Consider the following 20,810-nt stretch of genomic DNA (forward strand, 5'->3'; position numbering starts at 1 on the left):
ATTCAAATTTCGGATAATTTGCTAATACGCCATCTGTATATTTTTTGCACATCTCTCTAAATTTGATGAAGCAAATTGGAATAAGATCCCAAACATTTTGTTACAATGAGTTAATGCATAAATTAACTTCTGGTCAATTAGTTGTCACCTAGCGCTCATAGCTTAAGTATTTCCGTATCCTAACAAGTAAAAATTAGATGTGATTAGCCAGAATAGGTTATAATGTTATGTTTTGTTGAATTTATATATTTATCACACCCTTAGAAATTTGTTTGAAAAATAATAGTAGGTCCCTTGATGACAATAGTTGTAATTAATGTCAATGTGAAGTGACCATAGACAACTTATAGATGGGAAACTATCCCTCTAATGTTTGGGTTTAATACGCCCCCTGGTGGGTGTTGAAAGAGTTATTTGTAAAAATGCTGCCAACTGGCGGTGATAAATGGTACTAATTGGCGCGAAAATTTAAAATAACCTCTCCCTTCTGATTCTTCCAATTTATTTCCTATTTTGAATTCTAAATCACTGACTCAAAATATGATAATATGATCTTATCGAATTTTTTTCGAATGATATATTATCATAATAGTGAGTATGAGTGGTTGGACATGTAAAGGCACTAAGAAAAACGAAAATTGAAAAAACCAAACATTATATTTTCTATTCTGATAAGTCAGTCTTTTCAGTAAAATTTTTTCGTGAATGTTCATCATCACCCTTTTCTTGACTGCTCCTCGTCTCAATAAGTGGATGGAATTTGAACAGCCAGCAGGTTCCCCTATCATCAGATCATTGTTGCCTTCATGGATCTCTGGAACATTGGTACATTCTTGTATTTCCAGAACATCATTACTTTCATCTGAAAATTTATTAATTTATTACTTGAAATAAATAGTTAACGAAACAGTTATGTAATAACCAATTCGGTTACCACAAATCCATGTCATATCAATTCATTCAACTCACCAGGAAGAAACCAGGACGGGTCCTTTTCGGCCCTCTGTTTTGTGATTTTCTGGAAAATGTCAATCACAAACAAGATATGTTTTCCGTATCTGTTGTGGTGTTTTATTTTTTAGGATAGAATTATTCACTTTTTCCACCCAAAGTTTGAAGAGAGTAGAATATTTTTCTGGATTCGGAAACCGATGACGCTTGCATGTCCTATCCTCACAATTTGGAACACAACACTTAGGTTTCAACCTCATATTTCTTTCCATGTTGAAATATAGAATATTCCAATATTCGCTCACCCGGCTAACCAAAAACTCAATGTTACCCCTGTGACAGTTCAACAGTGAAAGACAGAGCATAGACAACTTAAGTTGTCTATGAGACAGAGGAAATGGAAATCACAGAACACACCCACTTGACTTACTTTATGATGGAAATCGTAACGAAAGACCGAAAACCACGATGCGAGCGCTGTCTGGTGGGTGTTGATGAAATTAAAATCACCTCCAAACGTTTAGTAGGAGAGTTTCCCATCTATAAGTTGTCTATGGAAGTGACTATAAAAAAGACAAGTTTGAGATACACCGGAATTTTATTTACTGTGAGACGACTTAACATTGGTCCTTCGAGACGTTTGAATTAGTTCTTGGATAGATATAGATCCAAAGACAGTTATGGACAGAAATTCGGAAGAAAATAATACAACAAGACGTAATGCAGGTATCAACACAAGACTTGCCGATTGTTACCTATGGCCACCAGAATTTGGTTCGTCAAAAAGGAAGTCCGTCAGTGGAATGTCAAAGATTTCAGAAGAAAGTCATTCAAAACTGAATCAAATGAAAGGAAAAGATGCAGTTCTAGAAGTAGATGAAGAGGACAAGACAACCAAAAATCACTCGATTCATCGAAAAGTTCTTCCATCTGCGGACGACAAACAAGAGACTGCATCTGTTCGTTCAGTATGTTCTAGACAATCGAACTCAAGTAGTGTTGAATTACAAAGACGAAAGCATGCTGTTGAAGTTGCAAAAATCAAACAAGCCATAGAAATGAAGAAACTAGAAAATAAATTACAATTGTTAGAGCTAGAGCAGAAAGTGTTTGAGACCCAGGTTTCAGATGACGTGGAAAGATCTTCGGGTAGATCATTGCATAGTTCCAGAAGTCAAAGACAAAATGTTCCAGACAATACTCCCAGACGGAAAATGGATGTAGTAGAGGAAGCTCCAAGACTGACAATACCAGATAAGAGACCCGTGCGTTCTCCAGAACCATCCGACATCGAACGATTATGCCATACCATAAGTGAAGCAGTGAAATCAGTAGGTAGTGCTCCAAGACGAGATCGATTTATTGCACGCCAAGTTGTAGAGAAAGACATTCTTCACTTTGACGGTAACCCTGAAGAGTGGCCAGTATTCATCACACAATTCAGAAAAATTGCCTCATTGTGTGAATATTCTTCTGAGGAAATGATGATAAAATTGCAAAAATGTTTAAAAGGTGAGGCCAAACTAGCCGTATCGGGCATGATGATTTCACCTGATAACGTTGATTCAGTGCTGAAGATATTAGAAATGAGGTTCGGACGTCCTGATCTGATAATCGATGGACTTATATCGAAGGTTAAAGCTGTGACACCCATCAGAGAACATAATATAGAGAGTTTGATCAAATTTTCAAATCATATATCTTGTTTAGTCGCAACAATCAAATCCTTGGGTTATAACGAACATCTTCAGAATCCTACATTGGTTCGAGACATCGTACAAAAGCTTCCAGATATGATTAAACTTCGCTGGGGGGAGGAAGTTATGAAAAAACATGGTACTGTTGACCTCAGTGATCTCTCAGATTGGATTTCAGACATAGCAGCAGCAGCATGTTACGTGAGTAGACCGAGTTCTTCAACAATGAATAAAACGGAGCCTAGATCGAAGCCATTCGTATATTCTTCGACAAAACGATATGAGACTACTCTGACGACAGCTGATAGCAAGAAAACTGACAAATTGTGTACGTATTGTCGAGAAAAAGGACATTATATCCAAGATTGTTCAAAAATAAATCAAGACGATGTTGAGACCAGATGGGAGACTGTGACCAGAAGAAAATTATGTTTCTCATGCCTGAAAAACAATCACCAGACAATGAAATGCAGATCCAAACGTCAATGTGGTATCAATAACTGCAAACGATCTCATAATAAGCTCCTTCATAAAGATCAATCACAACAAAATTTCGAATATACACAGTCTACCCAGACGGAAGATCTTAGAAAGGAAAACGTTCTTGCTGTGGGACAAGGTGCGGCAAATATTCTTTTGCGGATGATCAAGGTGAGATTGTATGGAAAAAATGATTTTCTGGAAACCATTGCACTCTGTGATGAAGCTTCGACTGTGACTCTCATAGACAAATCCATTGTTGACCACCTGGAAATAGAAGGAAATGTGGAATCTCTTTGTATACAATGGACGAATAATATGACATCGTGCTACGAAGATTCTCATCGCCTAGACCTTGATATATCGGGAATCCATAAAAATGCCAAGAGATTCACTATGGAAAATGTGAGATCTGTGGAAAATCTATCTTTACCTGTTCAAGTCATTAAGGAAACAGACTGGAAGAAATATCCTCACTTACAGGGCATTCCTTTCAATGAAATTCAAGGACGTCCGATGATTCTTTTAGGCCAAGATAACATCCGACTCACAGTGGCCAGAAGAGTTATTCAGGGTCCAGAAAATTCTCCACTTGCAACAAAAACCAATCTCGGTTGGATTTTACACGGTGATGTGGACAATCATCATGGCAATAAGGGAATTTTTCATTCCTTTCATATTTGTCATTGTGAAACTGTTGCTGACGACGAGCTCCACAAGATGGTGAAACACTCTTTTAGTACTGAAGCCTTTGGAGTTCAAGTAGCTATAAAATCCAACAAAAAAGACAGCAGGGCGCTTGATATAATGCAAAAAACTGTAAAACGAATCGGTGACCGATTTGAAATAGGACTGCTCTGGAGGGAGAACGATATTCACTTGCCTGAAAGTAAAAATGTAGCCGTTCGAAGACTTATGTGTGTGGAAAAACAAATGCACAAAGATGAAAATTTCAAGAGAAGATACTGTGAGAAAATTGAAAGCTACTTAAGAAAAGGATATGCCAGGAAGCTGTCAGCTGAAGAAGCATCTGAAGAAGGTCCTCGTTGCTGGTACTTACCTCATTTTGGAGTAATAAATCCGAATAAACCAGCCAAGCTACGACTTGTTTTCGATGCTGCTTCAAAGTCGTGTGGAACTTCCCTAAATGAAAATTTACTTGCTGGACCAGACCTCTTACAACCATTGGTGGAAGTATTGATAAAGTTTAGACAACGAAAGATCGCCTTCTGCAGTGATGTTCGTGAGATGTTCCATCAAGTCAAGATCATTACTTCGGATCAATGCTCCCAAAGATTTCTCTGGAGAGAAGGAAATACCGAAAAACCACACGATGTTTACGAAATGCAGGTCATGACATTTGGTGCTACCTGTTCTCCGACTTGCGCACAATTCGTTAAGAATTTGAATGCCCGACAACTAACACAAAGACAAGATATTTTGGACGCTATTGAGATGAAACACTATGTCGATGATTATTTAGACTGCACCGACACTGTAGACGAAGCCTTAGAAAAGATTTTTGAAGTGAAACGTATTCAAAATTTGGGTGGATTTGAATTAGTTGACTGGACATCAAACTCTAAAGATGTTATGGATGCTCTTTCTACACAAGAAGATTTTATATGCAAAGATCTTGATTTGGACTCTGATAGGTCGATACAACGAATTTTAGGACTTTCCTGGGATTCAAAACTAGATAGCTTCTGTTTTAAACTGAAATCCAACATTTTTGAGGTCGAAACCAGAAATGGCACAACGAAAAGACAAATTCTGAAAATAGTGATGTCCATTTTCGACCCATTAGGACTTATTGCTAATTTGACAGTACGAGGAAGAATCCTCATTCAAGATATATGGAAATCCGGAATTGGTTGGGATGATTCAGTCGAACATGAACAATATAAGACATGGAAATTATGGCTTTTGGATCTTCAAAAAATTACAAATATTTCTATACCTAGGTGCTATTCAACGAGTATTTCTAAGGCTGAAAGAGTAGAGTTACATATATTCTGTGATGCGAGCAAAAGGGCGTACGCTTCTGTAGCTTACCTACGAATGATCGCCCAGACATCAATCGATGTATCTTTAATTTTTGCTAGAGCTAGGGTGGCACCGAACAAACCGATTTCAATTCCGAGACTCGAACTTCAAGCCGCTTTAATGGGATCAAGACTCAAGAAAATGCTGATCAAAACGTTAGAAATCAAAATTGACAAAACGTACCTATGGACTGATTCAACAACAGTACTTCACTGGATCAAAAACGATGGGAGTAAACTGGGACAATTTGAATCTCATCGCGTAGGTGAAATTCAAGAGTCAACAGACAGTTCTGATTGGCATTGGGTTCCATCCAAGTCAAATGCTGCCGACAATGCCACAAGAACCTATTTTGATGATGGAAATAATTTGGATTTCACTCGTTGGCATAATGGACCAGAATTTCTACAACTCCACGATGAAATGACATGGCCGATCAAGAAAACCGACTGTGGGGGAATTTTGAAAAATTCTGAAGATGAAGAAGATATTCAACCGATAGAATTTTTGGCCACTATTCTAGAAAATGATTCCTGTTTACCGGATATAAACCGTTTTTCCAAATGGATGAGGTTGATTAGAGCCACGGCCTGGGTGCTGGTAGTCGCTAAATTGTTGATTTCAAAACTTCGTTCCAAAAATAGTCAAATTATAGCAGAAATTACCACTTCAGACCTTGAAGAAGCTGAAATCAGATCAATCACGCAATGTCAACTGGAAAGTTTTCCAGAAGAAATCTCTTTCTTAAAGAAAAGCATGTGCTTGAAGAATCAGAGTAGACTAAAACAACTTTCACCGGTCATGGATAAAAATGGAGTTTTGGTAGTGAGTGGACGGACTGACTTGGCCACACAAATGGAAATGACAACCAGAAGACCCATAATATTGCCATCTAAACATAGGTTGACTAAATTACTACTGCATCATTACCATGAACAATGTGCTCATCAAGGTATCGAAACTGTATTGAATACTGCTAGGCAAAAATTTTGGATTATTGATGGTAGATCAGCCGTGAAGACCACATTCGCAGAATGTAAAAAATGCCGGATTTTAAAAGCTAAACCTGCAATTCCACAAATGGGCCAACTTCCGACATTCAGATTGACTCCACCAGCTCATGCATTCACATACACAGGAATTGATTATTTCGGACCCCTGTATGTAACAGTTGGACGTCGACGCGAGAAAAGATGGGGAGTTATTTTCACCTGTTTATCGATAAGAGCTGTACATCTTGAAGTAGCACACTCGTTATCAACGGAGTCAACGCTAATGGCAGTGAGACGAATGATAGCAAGAAGAGGACAACCTCTGCAAATTTATTCCGATAATGGAACTAATTTTAGAGGATCCTCTGAGGAACTGAAGAAAGCTGTAAAAGAAATGGATAAGGAGAATTTGAAACGAGAAATGTTAGTGAGAAATATTGAATGGAAATTCATTCCACCTGCTTCTCCCCATATGGGCGGTGCATGGGAGAGACTAGTGCGTTCAGTGAAAACTACATTTCATGTTATTCTAAATAATCAGATATTGAAGGACGAGCTACTCCTTACCTTATTTGCAGAATGCGAAAAAATTGTGAACTCTAGACCAATCACGAAAGTATCTGTTGATCCTGATGACTTGGAGGCCTTAACACCAAACCATTTTCTTTTGGATGCTACAAATTATTCGACAGCTTTCGAATCTGAAAATGGAAATTTAAGGGGACAATGGAGACGAGCTCAAGAGTTAAGAAACTCGTTCTGGAAAAGATGGACGAGGGAATATCTACCGACTTTGACCAAAAGAACGAAGTGGAGGAACGATGGCAGACCTATGAAGCTACATGATGTAGTTATAGTTATAGATGATACCGCTCCTAGAAAATACTGGAAACTCGGATTAATTGAAAAGATTTTTCCGGGACCCGATGGAAAAATTAGAGTCGTTCAAGTGAAAACAGCGAATGGTTCTTATAAACGACCTGTTACCAAGATATGTAGATTGGATATCGAAGATAGTGGACAAAGATGATACTTCTGCCACGGCAGGGAGAAATGTTATGTTTTGTTGAATTTATATATTTATCACACCCTTAGAAATTTGTTTGAAAAATAATAGTAGGTCCCTTGATGACAATAGTTGTAATTAATGTCAATGTGAAGTGACTATAAAAAAGACAAGTTTGAGATACACCGGAATTTTATTTACTGTGAGACGACTTAACAAGTGGCAATCCATTTATTCCAGAAAAGCAGAAATAATACGGTATTCGCCGAACATATTCAAATTTCGGATAATTTGCTAATACGCCATCTGTATATTTTTTGCACATCTCTCTAAATTTGATGAAGCAAATTGGAATAAGATCCCAAACATTTTGTTACAATGAGTTAATGCATAAATTAACTTCTGGTCAATTAGTTGTCACCTAGCGCTCATAGCTTAAGTATTTCCGTATCCTAACAAGTAAAAATTAGATGTGATTAGCCAGAATAGGTTATAATGAAAAAAATATTCCTTTATTCCAAAGATATTATTATTATCTTTGCTTTATTCAACCTGCAAAAATTAAAAAAACAACTGAAATATTTGGATATAAAAGGATGTTGCCACCTAGCAACAATATATCCTTACTGGATTGTTCTATCATAGAAACCTGTAAATCAGCCATTATAGAATGAAGTTTCTTACAGGTTTCTTTACGCGATATAGAAACATTTACAGATTCCTCTATTCGCTAATGGAAATATTTACAGTTTTCTCTACTTAATAGTAAAAATATTTACAGTTTTCTCTTCGTGATAGTAGAAATAATTACAGATTTCTCTATTCACTAATGGAAATATTTACAGCTTTCTGTACGTGATAGTGAAATATTTACAGATTTCTTTTCGAGAATGGAAATATTTACAGTTTTCTCTACACGATAATGGAAATTTTACAGGTAATGACAATGCTTACAGATTCCTCTAAATAAAAATTTTATAACTAAGCAAGCATCGTCAGGTGGCAATATAAAAGTCAAAATTATTCAATTTCCTTCATGAAATTCAGATAGGTTTGCAATTTGCAGTGCATGTTTTATTATTAGTCTACCTCAATGATACAATTTGTAATATCTTTGGTTCACTTGTCCACAATGTCGAATTTCACATTTCCCACGACAAAGGACAAAAACTATTTTCAGGTGATAACGAATTGTTTCGTTATTATTGCATCGGCGAAATTGGAAATTATTACCGATATTGAACGCCAATATATAATTCAGGCATAAAAAATTTAGTTCAAAATCAAATTTATTAAATATTCATATATTACATCGAGTCTATGTTTTCTTAAATCTAAAATATAACACATTTTCTGTTAACCAAACCTTTAAAATATACAAATTCTCTTTGAATATTATCAAAATTGCAGCCTAATTCTATATTCCTTAACATGATAGAAGGCGTGGACTATAATAACAATGAACATATTCCTGACATAAGCAAAAGTAAAACTTTGTTTTACAGACTTTAATGGTTTCAGATAAAAATATTATCATCACATGATAAATTTGTAATAACAAAAGGTAGTTTAGAGCTGTGGAGGGCTACATCATACGACTGTTGTTATTTGAGGTATAATGAGGCCCTGGTTGTTGGGAATTATTTGGGATGATTGTATGAGAGCTTATGGGTGCTCCCAGTTGGTAATTTGGAGGTATTGATCCAGGTACTCTGAAGTTGGGAATCCTAGAAAAAGGAGTTTATGATGGACCTCCCAAAATCAAGCATTTGTCAATTTTCTGTGTTTGCTTACCCATATTGCATCATATTGGGATCTTGATTTCGTTCTTCGTTAGTATTTGGCATCATTTGGCTTGGCATTGTTTGTGATGTCATAGGACCCGTTGTGGAACCTGGTCCAGGCTGCATGGGACCCATATGGTGTGGGGGCATCATACCTTGTAATTGCATTTGGGGGCCATAGTGCATCGGAGCAGCCTGGTGCATGTAAGGAGGCCTGTTCATGCCTGGCGGTAAATTGTTGGGACCTATTGGAGGACCCATCATGGGAAGAGTATGATGTCCATTGAATGACTGAAAATTATTCCAGAAAGCCTGTTAACATATTATCATCGTATTATTTTTCTGAAAAGCATAGAAATGTCCTTCCAATGGTGTTTAGAAGCAAGTAAAATCTTTGTAGTGACTTTTCTCATCAATAGAAAAAAGATTTCTGACAACAACTTAGAAAAGCCTTGATGTGTCACAGAATTTTTATTTCCAAAATGTGTAATTCCAACTATCAAGTCAGAATTCTGACTTGCATCTCAGAATTCCCACTTGCAACTAATAATTCTGACTTTATCTAAGAATTCCAATTTGCAACTCATAATTCTGACTTGTATCCCAGAATTCTGAATTTTATCTCAGAATTCCAACTTGCATCTCAGCAAATTCCTTTCTGGATTTTAGCATAGCAACATGGGCAGTAGGGTATATTTACCTGACTACTAGTAGGATAACCATACGGTAACTTAGACATCGAAGGTAAGCCAGGCTCTCGCATCAAGGTATGATAGAGACTCAATGCCTCTACAAGATCTGCACTCAACTGAGTAAGCTGAGCATGTTTTCTGTCAACTCTTTCCAATTCTGAATCGATGAGAGGACCCATGGCATTTACTTCCTCTAAAATAAAACAATTTTGTAAATTTCTGTAGTAGAAAAAGGAACCCAATACTTACGTTCCAATAACAGCATTTCCTCGGTGTCTCTTTCAGGATTTGTAGGATCAGCTTCATGCATCAAATGTAAAAGCCTATCTATTTTTCCCTCATTTATTTCAATGTCATCAGCTTCCTTTTCAACTTTTATATCCACAGACTCCTTGAACTGAACAATTTTCTTTGCCTTTTCATATACTAAAAGTACAATGAAAATATTTCACGAACTCAATCATGAGAATTGTCAGGAAAAACACATACATAATTTTTCAGGTTCCACACTCAAATCAGTGGTAACGAAATTTGCTGGGAAAAGACCTTCTCCACCTTTTTGGTTGGTGCCTTTCCACCAATTTGGGTCTGAGTCATCTGTTACAAAAACTAAAAAATATAAAAATGGTTGGATTTTAACATTCTTTTCAATTGAGGATCAAAAATAGAGCTTACTTATATCTCCAGCATTAAAAGTGAGTTCATTATCCTCTGCTGCTTCAAAGTCGTACAGGGCTTGTACCTTAATAGGTTCTTTAGTGGGCACTGAAGTTGAAGGTTGAACTGAGGATGTACTCAAACTTGACAAATTAGTTGATGGATAAAGACTTGTATTTGTAGTTGTAGTTGTCCTAGGTGAACCTGAACTTTCTTTCAAAGAAAGTTCAATAGCTCTCATGATCTGTTCTTCCTCTTCATTAGATTCTACCACATTTGGATCTCTACTAATTGGGACAGATTTTTTAGGCTAAAAAAATAATATTACATTTACATCATGCATTATAAAATTAGTTCTGTGTCTTCTTACTGTATCAGATGAAATTGTGAAATCCATCCCTTCTCTCTTAAGTTTTGCATATAGTGAAGGTATTAAATTTAAGCTAGTATCATTTTTGAATTCTGTTTCGGACCATCTTTTCAGACATTCCCTCAATTTTTTTGCTGCCGATGGATGGGCTTTAGTCATCAATTTGATGAATTCATTCTCAAACTCTCTAGAGGCTACTTCTAAATGAAAGGTTTTACCTGAATTCTTCACACAGGCATCTAGAAGCTGTAATTAAAATGGCATTTGTTACATTCAAAACTTTTGCTATTAATAATCTGAGAATTTAAATAAATATTGAAACCATGAAATTTTAGTCTAATGCCATAGTAAGATTAAATCTCAAGAAATATTGCAGAAATTTATTTTCCTAACTAGAATACCTAAGAAATGCTAGTTATAATCAATCAATCAATCAAAAAGGAATGCTATTCAAAAATTCCTTTATGAAAGTCACTTAAATAGAATTATGATAGATATTTTCAAATTTGCTATTATAACTGAAGTTTGTTGGATAAAGCATGCAATCTTCAAAATCTCGAAACAACTTATAGATTCCACAAAAACTATAGCAAAAACACTAAGTGTGAAATAATTCTCAAAGATGCTTGGAATTTCCAATCAATGACTAGTCATTTATTCCTTTTGTTATAATACATCTTATCACAATGCATTTAGATTATCTTAATTATAGGATGTTTCATAAATCAACATTTCTCTCCCATAATTTATATCAAAATTTCCTCAATAATTATCCTGAAAAGCTGAAACCTCAACCTTTATCAGCTTATATTGCTTATAATAATTGTAATACTTCCTTATTGTTTCCTTTTTTCTACATTGACACAAAAATAATCATATGAATATCATGTCACAAATAAATCCATAACACATTATTGTATTATATGCCTAATTAGATAAAACTCACCACAACACCTTGTATGGCGATGTGCGGATCACTATTAAATAATCTTTTAATTATTGCTCTTAGATATTTTTTTGCGTCTTCACTAGTTTTTCCTGCTTTATCACAAATGTTCATAATCTCACCCCAATTCTCTTCGGTATTGTTTTCATCTGTTGCTTTATCTGAAATTTTCATTTCATAGAATCCTGATTATTCCAGATATTTTCTGTTGTTAATAAAATATGTATATTTCTCAAAATTTGATAAAACAACATAAGGTGACTCACCAACTTCTTCAGTAATTGGATCCTCCGTCAAACCCAAGAAACCCATTTTGAGTCAACTTTTTTATTGTAGTAAATGAAGAACTGAATTTTTTAGGATATGGAATGCTATTACTATTTATAAATGCAAAACATGATATTAATCGTTGTATACTTGGGATTTCATTTTGTGAATGAAAATGACGTTTTATTTATTACGTCCGTCAGACATGTCGAACAACAATGAAAACTTTTCTTCTTTTCCCCGTTATTGAAAAAGTCAATTAGGGTATGTGATTGAAATTGTCCTTGTGATAAGGGATCGGAGTTGAAATCCATCTTCCTTTTCCTTAAGAAAAACGCAATGTGTGGAAAAAACATTTTTGTTAACTAATGCATTGTTTTGTGTTGGTAACAGTTGTAAGAAAATAGAGAACCGTTACATGTACGCATGTCAATTATTTTTGAAAAGAAGAAATCAAAATTTTTTAAATGGATGAAGAGGAATTCACTTATTCAGATGACACTTACTATTCAGATGATAATGAAAATAACGAAGTATCTCCAAGTGTTGCGATAGAAAACGAACAAACATCTGTAGTTATTCAGAAAATTGGCCCCAAAATATCAAAAGTGGGTAGTGTCATCCGAATTGCATTAAAGGATAAACTAGAAGAGGCGAACCAGGTGGAATATGATGAAAATGATATCGTTGATACAGGAATCATTTTGGAATCCCCAGAAAAGAAATATTATCCAGTGACGCATGTGATCTTCGATTTGGATGGTACTCTTTTGGGTATCACTGCGTTGTTTTTTTTTTTTAATTTTTGTGTAAATTTCCATTTTCGTAGACACCGAAACCATTAATAATAGTATAATATCCGCAATTGCTGCAGAGTATGAAAAAGAATATACTCCTGAAATTCAGAGTCAAGTAATGGGAAGAATTTCTAGTGAAGGATCAATTAAAGCAGTTCAGCTTATGGATTTACCTTTGTCTCCAGAAGAGTTTGACGCGAAAGTAGAGTTAGAGAACTTTAGATTAATGCCAGAGGTGGAACTGCTGCCAGGTAATTGGATGTTTTAGGTTTACTGCTCTTGAAGATTCGATATCGATAATACCTTTTTTATCATATAGGAGTAGAAAGACTAGTCAACCATCTATACGAACATGGGGTACCGATAGCAGTAGCAACATCTTCAAATAGAACCAACTATGAAGTGAAAAGTACTTACCATAGAGAATTCTTCGAAAATTTCAATCATATTGTGACAGGGGGCTCTGATCCAGATGTTATCAATGGAAAGCCAGCACCAGATATTTATTTGATAAGCGCATCAAGGTTCCCGGATAAACCTAAGCCTTATGAATGTCTTGCTTTCGAAGATTCTCCAAATGGAATGAGAGCAGCATTAAATGCTGGAATGCAAGTGGTTATGATACCTGACCCATCAGTTAACCCAGAGTTATATGAGGATGCTACAATTGTCCTCAAATCAATGAGCGATTTTCGTCCAGAACTATTTGGACTTCCAGCATTCGAATAAAATAAAAATGCTGAAAATGAGGCATATATATATAGCAAGACATAGCCTACTAGAGTTAGTACTCTAGAACTTCTAGTAGACTATGAGCAAGATGAATAATTAATATTCTCATTCTGACTATTTTATATGCAAATATTGTACTCGCAATTGGAAAATGGTTGAATAAATTTATTGTGTAAACATGTTTAAAAAACAAATTCAGTACATGTTGAGATATCTAGCAACCGAATGAAATTAATTTTTTCATAATACTGCCTAACATTGTCAAGTTATTCGGAATGAATCATTCTACATTGAAGAATCACAACAACATGCTGCTGTATTTCACATTCGTGATAACAAATTAATGAATGATGTGATACATATTATATGCAGGAATAAATAAAAATATTGGAATAACCAAACAAAAACAAGGGAATAAGTATTTCAGTTTTGATGTGGGGATAAATTTAATATCCAGTGGAACTAAATTGAAGAGTGCTCAGTATCTTGCACACTGATATCAAATCATAGGCAACAATGACATCTTCATTTGACAACAGGAATAGTCATTGACAATATCAAAAAACAGCAAATTCACATTTCAATCATGGAAACTAAATAAGCTCAAAAATTCAAAATTCCCCATAAATTTTCGGTACAATTACTTGAATGAGATGGTACACAAAGACTGTGATCCCAGATGCACCGGAAAATGCAATAAGAAACGGTTAACACCGGCTCCAACCGCTGAAAAAGGTTGCGATCCAAGATGCACTGGACGATGCAGTAAAAAGAATGCTAGTATCTCACCATTTGAAAGTCTGCCTCCTATCGTTGCAATAGCAGAAAACCTGCCACCTACTACAGCACCAGTGAAAAATGAAGATATTGGAGATACTAAGCCTGATGGGCAAATTGCATTACTAAAACCTGGTGAAATAAAATTTGTTATTATGGACCTGGATGGGGTAGTTTTAGGTCAGTAATTGACTTTGTGTGAACAATTCAAAACGATATCTTCCCTCATATCTGTTAAATGAAAGGTTTAAACATTGTTGATTTATATTTATCAGATATTGAAACTGTTTATCAATGGGTGATAGAGGATTTAGCAAGCACATATGGTATACCAGCCAAAGACGTGCAACATATCATTGATTTACAAGATGAGGAAACAGCAAAAAAATTGTGTGCCGATTACAATCTAACAATATCCCCTCAAGATTTCATGACTGAATTCAGAAATACCTCAATTAAACATTTAGCAAACACTCCTCTTATGCCAGGTTAGAAAATAATCGTACTTCATTCCTATTCACTCAATATAAAATCTGAAATAATTATAATTTCAACATAACAGGTACTAATTCAAATATCTTATGATGAGAATTTCATACTTTTTTATGCTTCAGGAGTTGAAAAACTAATGGATTTTTTTCTTGAAAATAATATCTCTGTAGCTGTAGCAAGCACCTCAAATGAAGAAGCTTTCAAACTAAAAACTCAAAAGCACACAGCATTCTTTAGGAAATTCAGTCACATAGTCCTGGGTGGTTCTGATCCCGAAGTAGATGCCCGTAAGCCATCTCCAAAAATATATCAAGTTTGTGGATCCAGATTTCCATCAAATCCTGATCCAAAGACAGTTCTTGTTTTGGAAGATACTGCTGATGGTGTTGTAGCTGCAAGAGGAGCTCAAATGAATGCCGTTTGGTTTCCCAATAAATATATGAATAAGGAAAACAACCCAGGAGCTCTCGCAGTGTTGGATTCTATTGATGCATTCGATCCAAAACAATTTGGTTTACCATCAATAAAAAGATGATCGCTTATATATAATTTATTTTACTACATTATTAGTGATAACAAAATGTTTCATTTAGAAAGTGACTGAATTTTTGTTAATACTTCGCTTGCACTGAGATCCTTCAATGAAGCAGCTTGCTCTTCTCCTTTTTCTGAAAGCCGTATCAATTCAGAATACATTTTTTTTATGATGATGGGATTTATATTACCATATCTGGCCCAAACTTTGGGCTTAACTCCAGAGCATTCACGAATCAAAATAGGAAATTGTGGATTTGCCTTCTTTAATGGAACATAATGTTGTTCAATAAATTCCCTAAAAAAGTTTTTCAAATACCACATAAAAAAACATGAAACAACAAATACCTTACTCCTTTACTGGATGCACCCGTCTGGCACAAGTGGATTCTTAACTCTCTCAATCTCGAAGCGAATTTGGACATTTTATAGTAATATTTATGAATATTAAAGACCAATATTTGAAATTATGAAACAAATGTCAAACTTAATGGTTATGTAAGAATTTTTGGTTATGTCAAAGAATTCAGTGAACCTTTGTCTTGTTTGTCAATAATTGGTCTTAGTCTTAATAGCAAAGCGTCTTTGCTTCCATAGACAAACTGCTTCTTTGCACCCGTAGATAGAGGGTCTACGTTTGCACCCACTCATAGCCTACTAGAGTTAGTAGAACTTCTAGTAGGCTATGACCCACTGTTAACCCAAATAACGTCCAGTTTCATAATCAAATTTAAAGTCACTTTAAGCTTAAAGCTTCCTTTAATGTCATTTTTAGTAGGGTTAAAGGAAGCTTTAAAGTTAAAGCGGCTTTAGGTTTGATTATGAAACCGGCCGTTAGTAGGGTTAAAGGAAGCTTTAAAACTAAAGCGACTTTAGGTTTGATTATGAAACCGGCCGTAAATGGCATAAATAAGTCCACTTTAAAGGATATTTTTAGAAATTCAGTGATCAAAATCAAATGAATAATTCGTTTTATTCATATTCAAGTATGTGGCATTTTATTCAATTCAGTTATTTCAGTTTCAACAACATAATACTTAGCACAATCTTCCCAGTCTTCCAAATTTTCAACGAACATATCATCACCAACAGCTGTTGACGACTTTAAAGCCTTCTTCGCTGCTGAAAAGCCAACAGACACACACTTTTCTTCAGGTAATCCTCTCAACGTGCTAAGAATCAATCCACTAGCCAAACAATCTCCTGCACCGCTAACATTAACAACATTTTTTACTATTTCTGCTGGATAGTGCCTAATCTCAATATTTCCATTTTGGGGTTTTGTCAAAAAAGTATCGCAGGCACTAGCTTTTCTCGCAATTAAAACACCATTCGTACCTAAAGTTACTATCACATTTTCCACGAAAGAGGCTACTTTCTTGGCTAGCCGCGCAATATCCTCAATACTTTCAGACCCGCATTCTCTTTCAGAAGGTAATATCTTCAAGTACGAACCTATGAAATAAAGTTCATTTATATTAGGTGTTATTATCTTTACGGCTTTCCAGAAATCGGTCTCAAAGGGCTTAGCTGCTACTATGACATCTGTTGGTTCAAAGAATACTGTAACAAAAAAACGTATTTTATTTATTTCCATACATATATTTTATTAGTGTAATGTATTAGTTCATAACTAATCAGTTTGAATTCAGCAAATTAACATTATTTGATCTGTGCTTCTTAACGAATTCTTTCCGCAGTGCTTAGTTTCCTAGAAGATATTTAAAAATAAGTTTTCATAATTTCTATAACTTCATTTAGTGTCAATAATGCACTTTTTGCATTATCATTTAAAATAAATAAATATTTTTCAAATGATGGCCAAAGAACAGAAATTGAAAAATTCGCTGTCTAAAGACAATGACAAAAATGACTCAACCATGAGCTATTTTTCCGAAAACATGACGTCACGCTTAAAGGCGCTTCAAGATATCGATTAATCGCCAAAATATGGCTTTTGGCTACTCCAAGGATTGCTGTAATCTGTGGTCTACTCTGTGATGTCAAAGAGGAACTCTTTGTGATGTTCTGTGTATCGCATAGTATATTAGTGTTCTGTGGTCGCATCACATCATTGTCTTTGGTTATGGCAAAGAGGTTATGGAGAGTAGAGAGAAGGAGAACGATCGACGTACTAAAAATGTGTCCCCGAAAACGGGAAACGTAGGAAAGGTGTCGCTGCGATTGCAGCGGGTATCGATAAGGGGTGGGGATTCAAGCGTCAATTTGAAATGAACAGCCTTCATTTTATTTTAGGTTAAGTGTCATCGTGGTTTTTCCGATGATTTTTCAAATACCTTTCTTCAAATCTATATTAAATATGACTTCTCTGAATTATATGCAATAAAATGCAAGTCGAAATCAATGAAATTCAAAAGAAATCACTGATCAAAAAAATTGCACCTACTTTTGTTTATCATTGTTTATTGAAAGCAGCTATGTTAGTTGGTTTACCGTAATCTTCAAAATTATATAAATCCGTAGTGAGGAGTAGTACACATCAAGACAACAAAAGGTAGCAGTCTCAGATTTATCACTTAGGTATTAGAGTAGATTCTGTAGCCAATACTAGGCTGAGAATATAAACCATATATTATGTTATGCCAACAAAATTCTTCAAGAATATTTACTTCTGAACCATGTAGTTTTATTGGTTAGATATTCTTATTCAGAAGAGTCAACTTCTCACGACGGATGACAATTTCGATTTCGTTTATAATGAATCCATCATCTTTTTGATATCTTCATCGCAAAAGTGCTCTCGACACACAAATTGATTCGAAGTCGATTCTTGAGATAAGGTTTTTTCCAATTTTCTCTCAAAAAAGCTCTCGGAAATTTTATCTCTTCTCCTTTTCTTTCCGATGCCAAAACACTCTTATACTAGCGCACGCTTCAACATTTCACCATGGTCATATGTTGTTCTCTTATCAAAAATCGAAAATAATAATATTCCTATCATCTGTCACCAGGGAAACAGTTCACTCAGCCAACGAGCCAACTACAATTTGATTTGTGTAAATCAAAATTCGCACTCTCGTGATGGCCAGCGCGCCTGTTGGCAAAAGCTTGAACTACCCTATTGGTACATATTTTAGGGGACAAAAAATCTGTGGTCTCAAAGCAGCGATCGTTCTCCTTCTCTCTACTCTCCATAGTCTTTGGTTATTGTTGATTGTTGCAGTTCTGTGGTACACAATGGCGATTAAAAACAGGACGGGACTTTCCGCAATTGCAACAACTGTAGCAGCTTTTATATTTATTGTGATTGCATTTTGTACACCCTACTGGCTTCAGAATGATGAAAAAATAGATAATCCGCAATTTATAAAAATAGGTATGAACGAAATACCTAACCTAGTTATTAGTCATCGCCACTGCTCAACCCATCGACATGAATAATTAATTAATTTCTCAATTCTTTCCAGGATTGTGGGAAGTTTGCTTCGTGAATTTCGAAGATTTTCGGCACCAATATGACTACCGATTCACAGGATGCTGGTGGGTATTCGAAGAGGAATATTATATTATTGATGACTTCCTCCTTCCTGGATTCTTCATAGCAACTCAATTTTTCTTCACACTGTGTACAACGTTACTTCTAGTTGGTATATTTTTAACATGGATGTACTGTTTCTGCAGTAGGAATCATGATAAATACATACTACTCCTACTGAGCAATGGATCTAATTTGCTATTAGCTGGCTTTTTTGGAGTTATTGCATGTATTATATTTGGTATTAATGGAGATCGAAGAGACTGGATGCCTAATTGGCAGCACAATAGTCTTGGTTTCTCATATGCATTTGCTTGTATTGGATCTTTATTACTATTTCCAGCTGGGGCTTTATTTTTGATTGAAGCAAGAAGAGCTAAATATAGAAAGTTGAGATCAAGTTATCCCCCCTCACAATATAGTGTGGAAATACCAAAACCCTCACATACAGATATTTAAGCCTTACAAAAATTTGAACATTAGTGCCTTTAATTGTACCCTCTTTCTGGAGGTGAATATGTGACCTCAAAACTTTCACTACTTGCATTAGTATCTGAAAGCTTCTATCTCGATGACGATAAAAATGCCAGCAAATTTTTAAAACGCCGTCCAAAAATTATTTTATAAGTACTAGTTTTAAAGAAATGTATTCAGTATTTTATTATGTAATCATATTTTGACTAACTGAATTTTTTAACTTTTTCATTATGAATAAGTTGTTAATGTTTGAATTTATTTATATTTTGTTCATTCCTTTTAGTAAACTGTACGAGGAATAATTCTTTTCCATATAATAGCTTTTTTGCTAATACTCCGTCCAGAGAATGTATTATTTTTCCTTCATTGTTATAAAATATATTATCTATATTTATAAGATGTTTTTTCAATACTATAAATGATTTAGTCTTACATTGATATTCAGGGAAATTTCTCATTTGGGCAAGTTGTTTTGTTTCTGTCTTCCTAAGGAGTTCTGAAAAATTCAATTCCCTAATGCAATAACATTCTACCAATTCTATATTCCTTAATACATTTGATCTGCATTCTGACTATTTAACTTATTATTCTATTAGCTGAAAAACTTATTAGAAACGCTGCAGAAGTTACAAAAATAATATTACAGCCGTTCGGTCTTCAAGATTATTTGATTCCATCTTTTTGGAAATTATAACAATAACCAGAGATGGAAATGTGATACATATTCTGAAAGAGCAACTTTTCTAGTAATAAATCTGAAAATTGTATGGAGTTCGGTGTAGCCGTTCGGTCTTGACGATTATTTAATTGATTCCATCTTTTTGGAAATTTTTCGGTAGTCACCTTTCGAGTGGATTATTTCCCAATAACAATAACCGCAGATGGAAATATGATACATATTCTGAAAGAGTATCTCTTCTAGTAATAAATCTGAAAATTTTATATAGAGCTCGACGCAAAATTGAAAAAGGTTCGCCTCGGTCCTACAACAATACCAGTGATCGTTTGTAAATAGTCGGAACCTGAACCTATCATCAATGATTTACGGATGTAATTGATGTAGACGAGAAAAACTTGTACATGACAGAAATCAGTGAAGCACTTTGTGTTGATCTCCTCACCTCCTTACGTTTCTAGACTATATTCACCTTCGCAAACGATAAAAAGTCAGTGTTTCTGTTCAAGGCGTCTTTTTGCAGAAGATTATGAAATACGTAATAACTTATGTGAGAAAATATGTGAATGAGTTTTTGTTTACTTAAGTAGTTCAAGTATATATTTAAGGAAAGCGAACAATAGTTCGTAAACCTTGAAAATATTGGATAATTGGTACCCAAATTCTATTTTATAATTTCAACGAAGATGCGGCATAGGTACACGAACTTTTCAGTCCGTGTTTCTGTTGATAATTTTATATTTTGACTTATCGACGATGGGGTTAACATGATGAAATATATGTGGTTGCAAAAATTAGGTGCAGACATGGAGAGACAACCTGTTGATTTAGTTAAGCCCCCAATTGTATGTTCGTGTCACCAGAGTTGTCAATGGTGTCACCAAATAACTCGAATATGACCCTGCGATAATGTTGAAGAGCTGATTAGCAAAAATTTATTA

At 35.0% G+C, this 20,810-nt stretch overlaps 7 protein-coding genes and 1 long non-coding RNA gene across 11 annotated transcripts in view; 4 read left to right on the forward strand and 4 right to left on the reverse strand.

Annotated features, from left to right (window-relative positions):
- Positions 1-638: 638 nt before the first annotated feature.
- Positions 639-1,223, reverse strand: LOC123312013. Its single transcript, XR_006537567.1, has 2 exons — positions 970-1,223; positions 639-862 (listed from the first exon to the last, which is right to left on the reverse strand). It is a non-coding gene; the product is annotated as an uncharacterized LOC123312013 (long non-coding RNA).
- Positions 1,224-1,631: 408 nt separating this feature from the next.
- On the forward strand, positions 1,632-7,196 carry LOC123310820. The gene has a single exon (XM_044894490.1). It carries the CDS (start codon positions 1,632-1,634, stop codon positions 7,194-7,196), a length of 5,565 nt encoding a protein of 1,854 aa, XP_044750425.1.
- A 1,247-nt stretch (positions 7,197-8,443) lies between these two features.
- LOC123311419 (signal transducing adapter molecule 1) lies at positions 8,444-12,075 on the reverse strand. The gene is made up of 9 exons (XM_044895350.1): positions 11,888-12,075; positions 11,622-11,782; positions 10,676-10,921; positions 10,324-10,615; positions 10,138-10,257; positions 9,898-10,074; positions 9,657-9,841; positions 8,967-9,268; positions 8,444-8,899 (listed from the first exon to the last, which is right to left on the reverse strand). Exons 1-9 carry the CDS (start codon positions 11,931-11,933, stop codon positions 8,758-8,760), a joined length of 1,671 nt encoding a protein of 556 aa, XP_044751285.1. The 5' UTR covers positions 11,934-12,075; the 3' UTR covers positions 8,444-8,757.
- A 138-nt stretch (positions 12,076-12,213) lies between these two features.
- On the forward strand, positions 12,214-13,594 carry LOC123311420 (pseudouridine-5'-phosphatase-like). 3 transcript variants are annotated; one of them, XM_044895352.1, is made up of 4 exons: positions 12,214-12,662; positions 12,718-12,936; positions 13,005-13,446; positions 13,499-13,594. In XM_044895352.1, exons 1-3 carry the CDS (start codon positions 12,356-12,358, stop codon positions 13,412-13,414), a joined length of 936 nt encoding a protein of 311 aa, XP_044751287.1. In that variant the 5' UTR covers positions 12,214-12,355; the 3' UTR covers positions 13,415-13,446; positions 13,499-13,594. The 3 variants fall into 3 exon arrangements, with proteins under 3 accessions (XP_044751287.1, XP_044751286.1, XP_044751288.1); XM_044895351.1 differs by having other exon boundaries at positions 13,005-13,594; XM_044895353.1 differs by having other exon boundaries at positions 12,262-12,650; positions 13,005-13,594.
- A 148-nt stretch (positions 13,595-13,742) lies between these two features.
- Positions 13,743-15,230, forward strand: LOC123311421 (probable pseudouridine-5'-phosphatase). Of its 2 annotated transcripts, none has more exons than XM_044895354.1 (3): positions 13,743-14,374; positions 14,470-14,682; positions 14,809-15,230. In XM_044895354.1, exons 1-3 carry the CDS (start codon positions 14,071-14,073, stop codon positions 15,219-15,221), a joined length of 930 nt encoding a protein of 309 aa, XP_044751289.1. In that variant the 5' UTR covers positions 13,743-14,070; the 3' UTR covers positions 15,222-15,230. The 2 variants fall into 2 exon arrangements, with proteins under 2 accessions (XP_044751289.1, XP_044751290.1); XM_044895355.1 differs by having other exon boundaries at positions 14,857-15,230.
- Positions 15,221-15,733, reverse strand: LOC123311423 (NADH dehydrogenase [ubiquinone] 1 alpha subcomplex subunit 2). Its single transcript, XM_044895356.1, has 3 exons — positions 15,569-15,733; positions 15,412-15,518; positions 15,221-15,354 (listed from the first exon to the last, which is right to left on the reverse strand). Exons 1-3 carry the CDS (start codon positions 15,643-15,645, stop codon positions 15,272-15,274), a joined length of 267 nt encoding a protein of 88 aa, XP_044751291.1. The 5' UTR covers positions 15,646-15,733; the 3' UTR covers positions 15,221-15,271.
- Positions 15,734-16,176: 443 nt separating this feature from the next.
- The window catches only part of LOC123311745 (pseudouridine-metabolizing bifunctional protein C1861.05), a 159,519-nt gene continuing 154,885 nt past the window's right edge, over positions 16,177-20,810 (reverse strand). Inside the window, exon 9 of the mRNA XM_044895815.1 lies at positions 16,177-16,783. Coding sequence (XP_044751750.1) covers positions 16,203-16,783 — 581 coding nt within the window. The 3' untranslated portion in view covers positions 16,177-16,202. The remainder of the gene's footprint in view (positions 16,784-20,810) is intronic.
- On the forward strand, positions 18,389-19,590 carry LOC123311749. Its single transcript, XM_044895822.1, has 2 exons — positions 18,389-18,557; positions 18,649-19,590. The coding sequence occupies exons 1-2, from the start codon at positions 18,419-18,421 to the stop codon at positions 19,173-19,175; spliced, it is 666 nt and encodes a 221-aa protein (XP_044751757.1). The 5' UTR covers positions 18,389-18,418; the 3' UTR covers positions 19,176-19,590.

Source organism: Coccinella septempunctata, chromosome 4 (assembly GCF_907165205.1).
Source record: "Coccinella septempunctata chromosome 4, icCocSept1.1, whole genome shotgun sequence".
NCBI classification, from domain to species: Eukaryota; Metazoa; Arthropoda; class Insecta; order Coleoptera; family Coccinellidae; genus Coccinella; species Coccinella septempunctata.

Bases quoted from the DNA above. Each gene is read 5' to 3' on its own strand.
- LOC123311419 (XM_044895350.1), bottom strand. From the start codon at position 11,933: ATGGGTTTCTTGGGTTTGACGGAGGATCCAATTACTGAAGAAGTTG. The intron at 11,783-11,887 runs GTGAGTCACCTT...TGAAAATTTCAG, and splicing joins TCCAATTACTGAAGAAGTTG to ATAAAGCAACAGATGAAAAC. The intron at 10,258-10,323 runs GTAAGCTCTATT...TATATTTTTTAG, and splicing joins TTTTAATGCTGGAGATATAA to TTTTTGTAACAGATGACTCA.
- LOC123311420 (XM_044895351.1), top strand. From the start codon at position 12,356: ATGGATGAAGAGGAATTCACTTATTCAGATGACACTTACTATTCAGAT. The intron at 12,663-12,717 runs GTATCACTGCGT...CCATTTTCGTAG, and splicing joins TTTGGATGGTACTCTTTTGG to ACACCGAAACCATTAATAAT. The intron at 12,937-13,004 runs GTAATTGGATGT...TTTATCATATAG, and splicing joins AGAGGTGGAACTGCTGCCAG to GAGTAGAAAGACTAGTCAAC.
- LOC123311749 (XM_044895822.1), top strand. From the start codon at position 18,419: ATGGCGATTAAAAACAGGACGGGACTTTCCGCAATTGCAACAACTGTA. The intron at 18,558-18,648 runs GTATGAACGAAA...AATTCTTTCCAG, and splicing joins TCCGCAATTTATAAAAATAG to GATTGTGGGAAGTTTGCTTC.
- LOC123311421 (XM_044895354.1), top strand. From the start codon at position 14,071: ATGGTACACAAAGACTGTGATCCCAGATGCACCGGAAAATGCAATAAG. The intron at 14,375-14,469 runs GTCAGTAATTGA...TATATTTATCAG, and splicing joins CCTGGATGGGGTAGTTTTAG to ATATTGAAACTGTTTATCAA. The intron at 14,683-14,808 runs GTTAGAAAATAA...TTTATGCTTCAG, and splicing joins AAACACTCCTCTTATGCCAG to GAGTTGAAAAACTAATGGAT.
- LOC123310820 (XM_044894490.1), top strand. From the start codon at position 1,632: ATGGACAGAAATTCGGAAGAAAATAATACAACAAGACGTAATGCAGGT.
- LOC123311423 (XM_044895356.1), bottom strand. From the start codon at position 15,645: ATGTCCAAATTCGCTTCGAGATTGAGAGAGTTAAGAATCCACTTGTGC. The intron at 15,519-15,568 runs GTATTTGTTGTT...AAACTTTTTTAG, and splicing joins GCATCCAGTAAAGGAGTAAG to GGAATTTATTGAACAACATT. The intron at 15,355-15,411 runs GTAATATAAATC...TACGGCTTTCAG, and splicing joins CAAAGTTTGGGCCAGATATG to AAAAAGGAGAAGAGCAAGCT.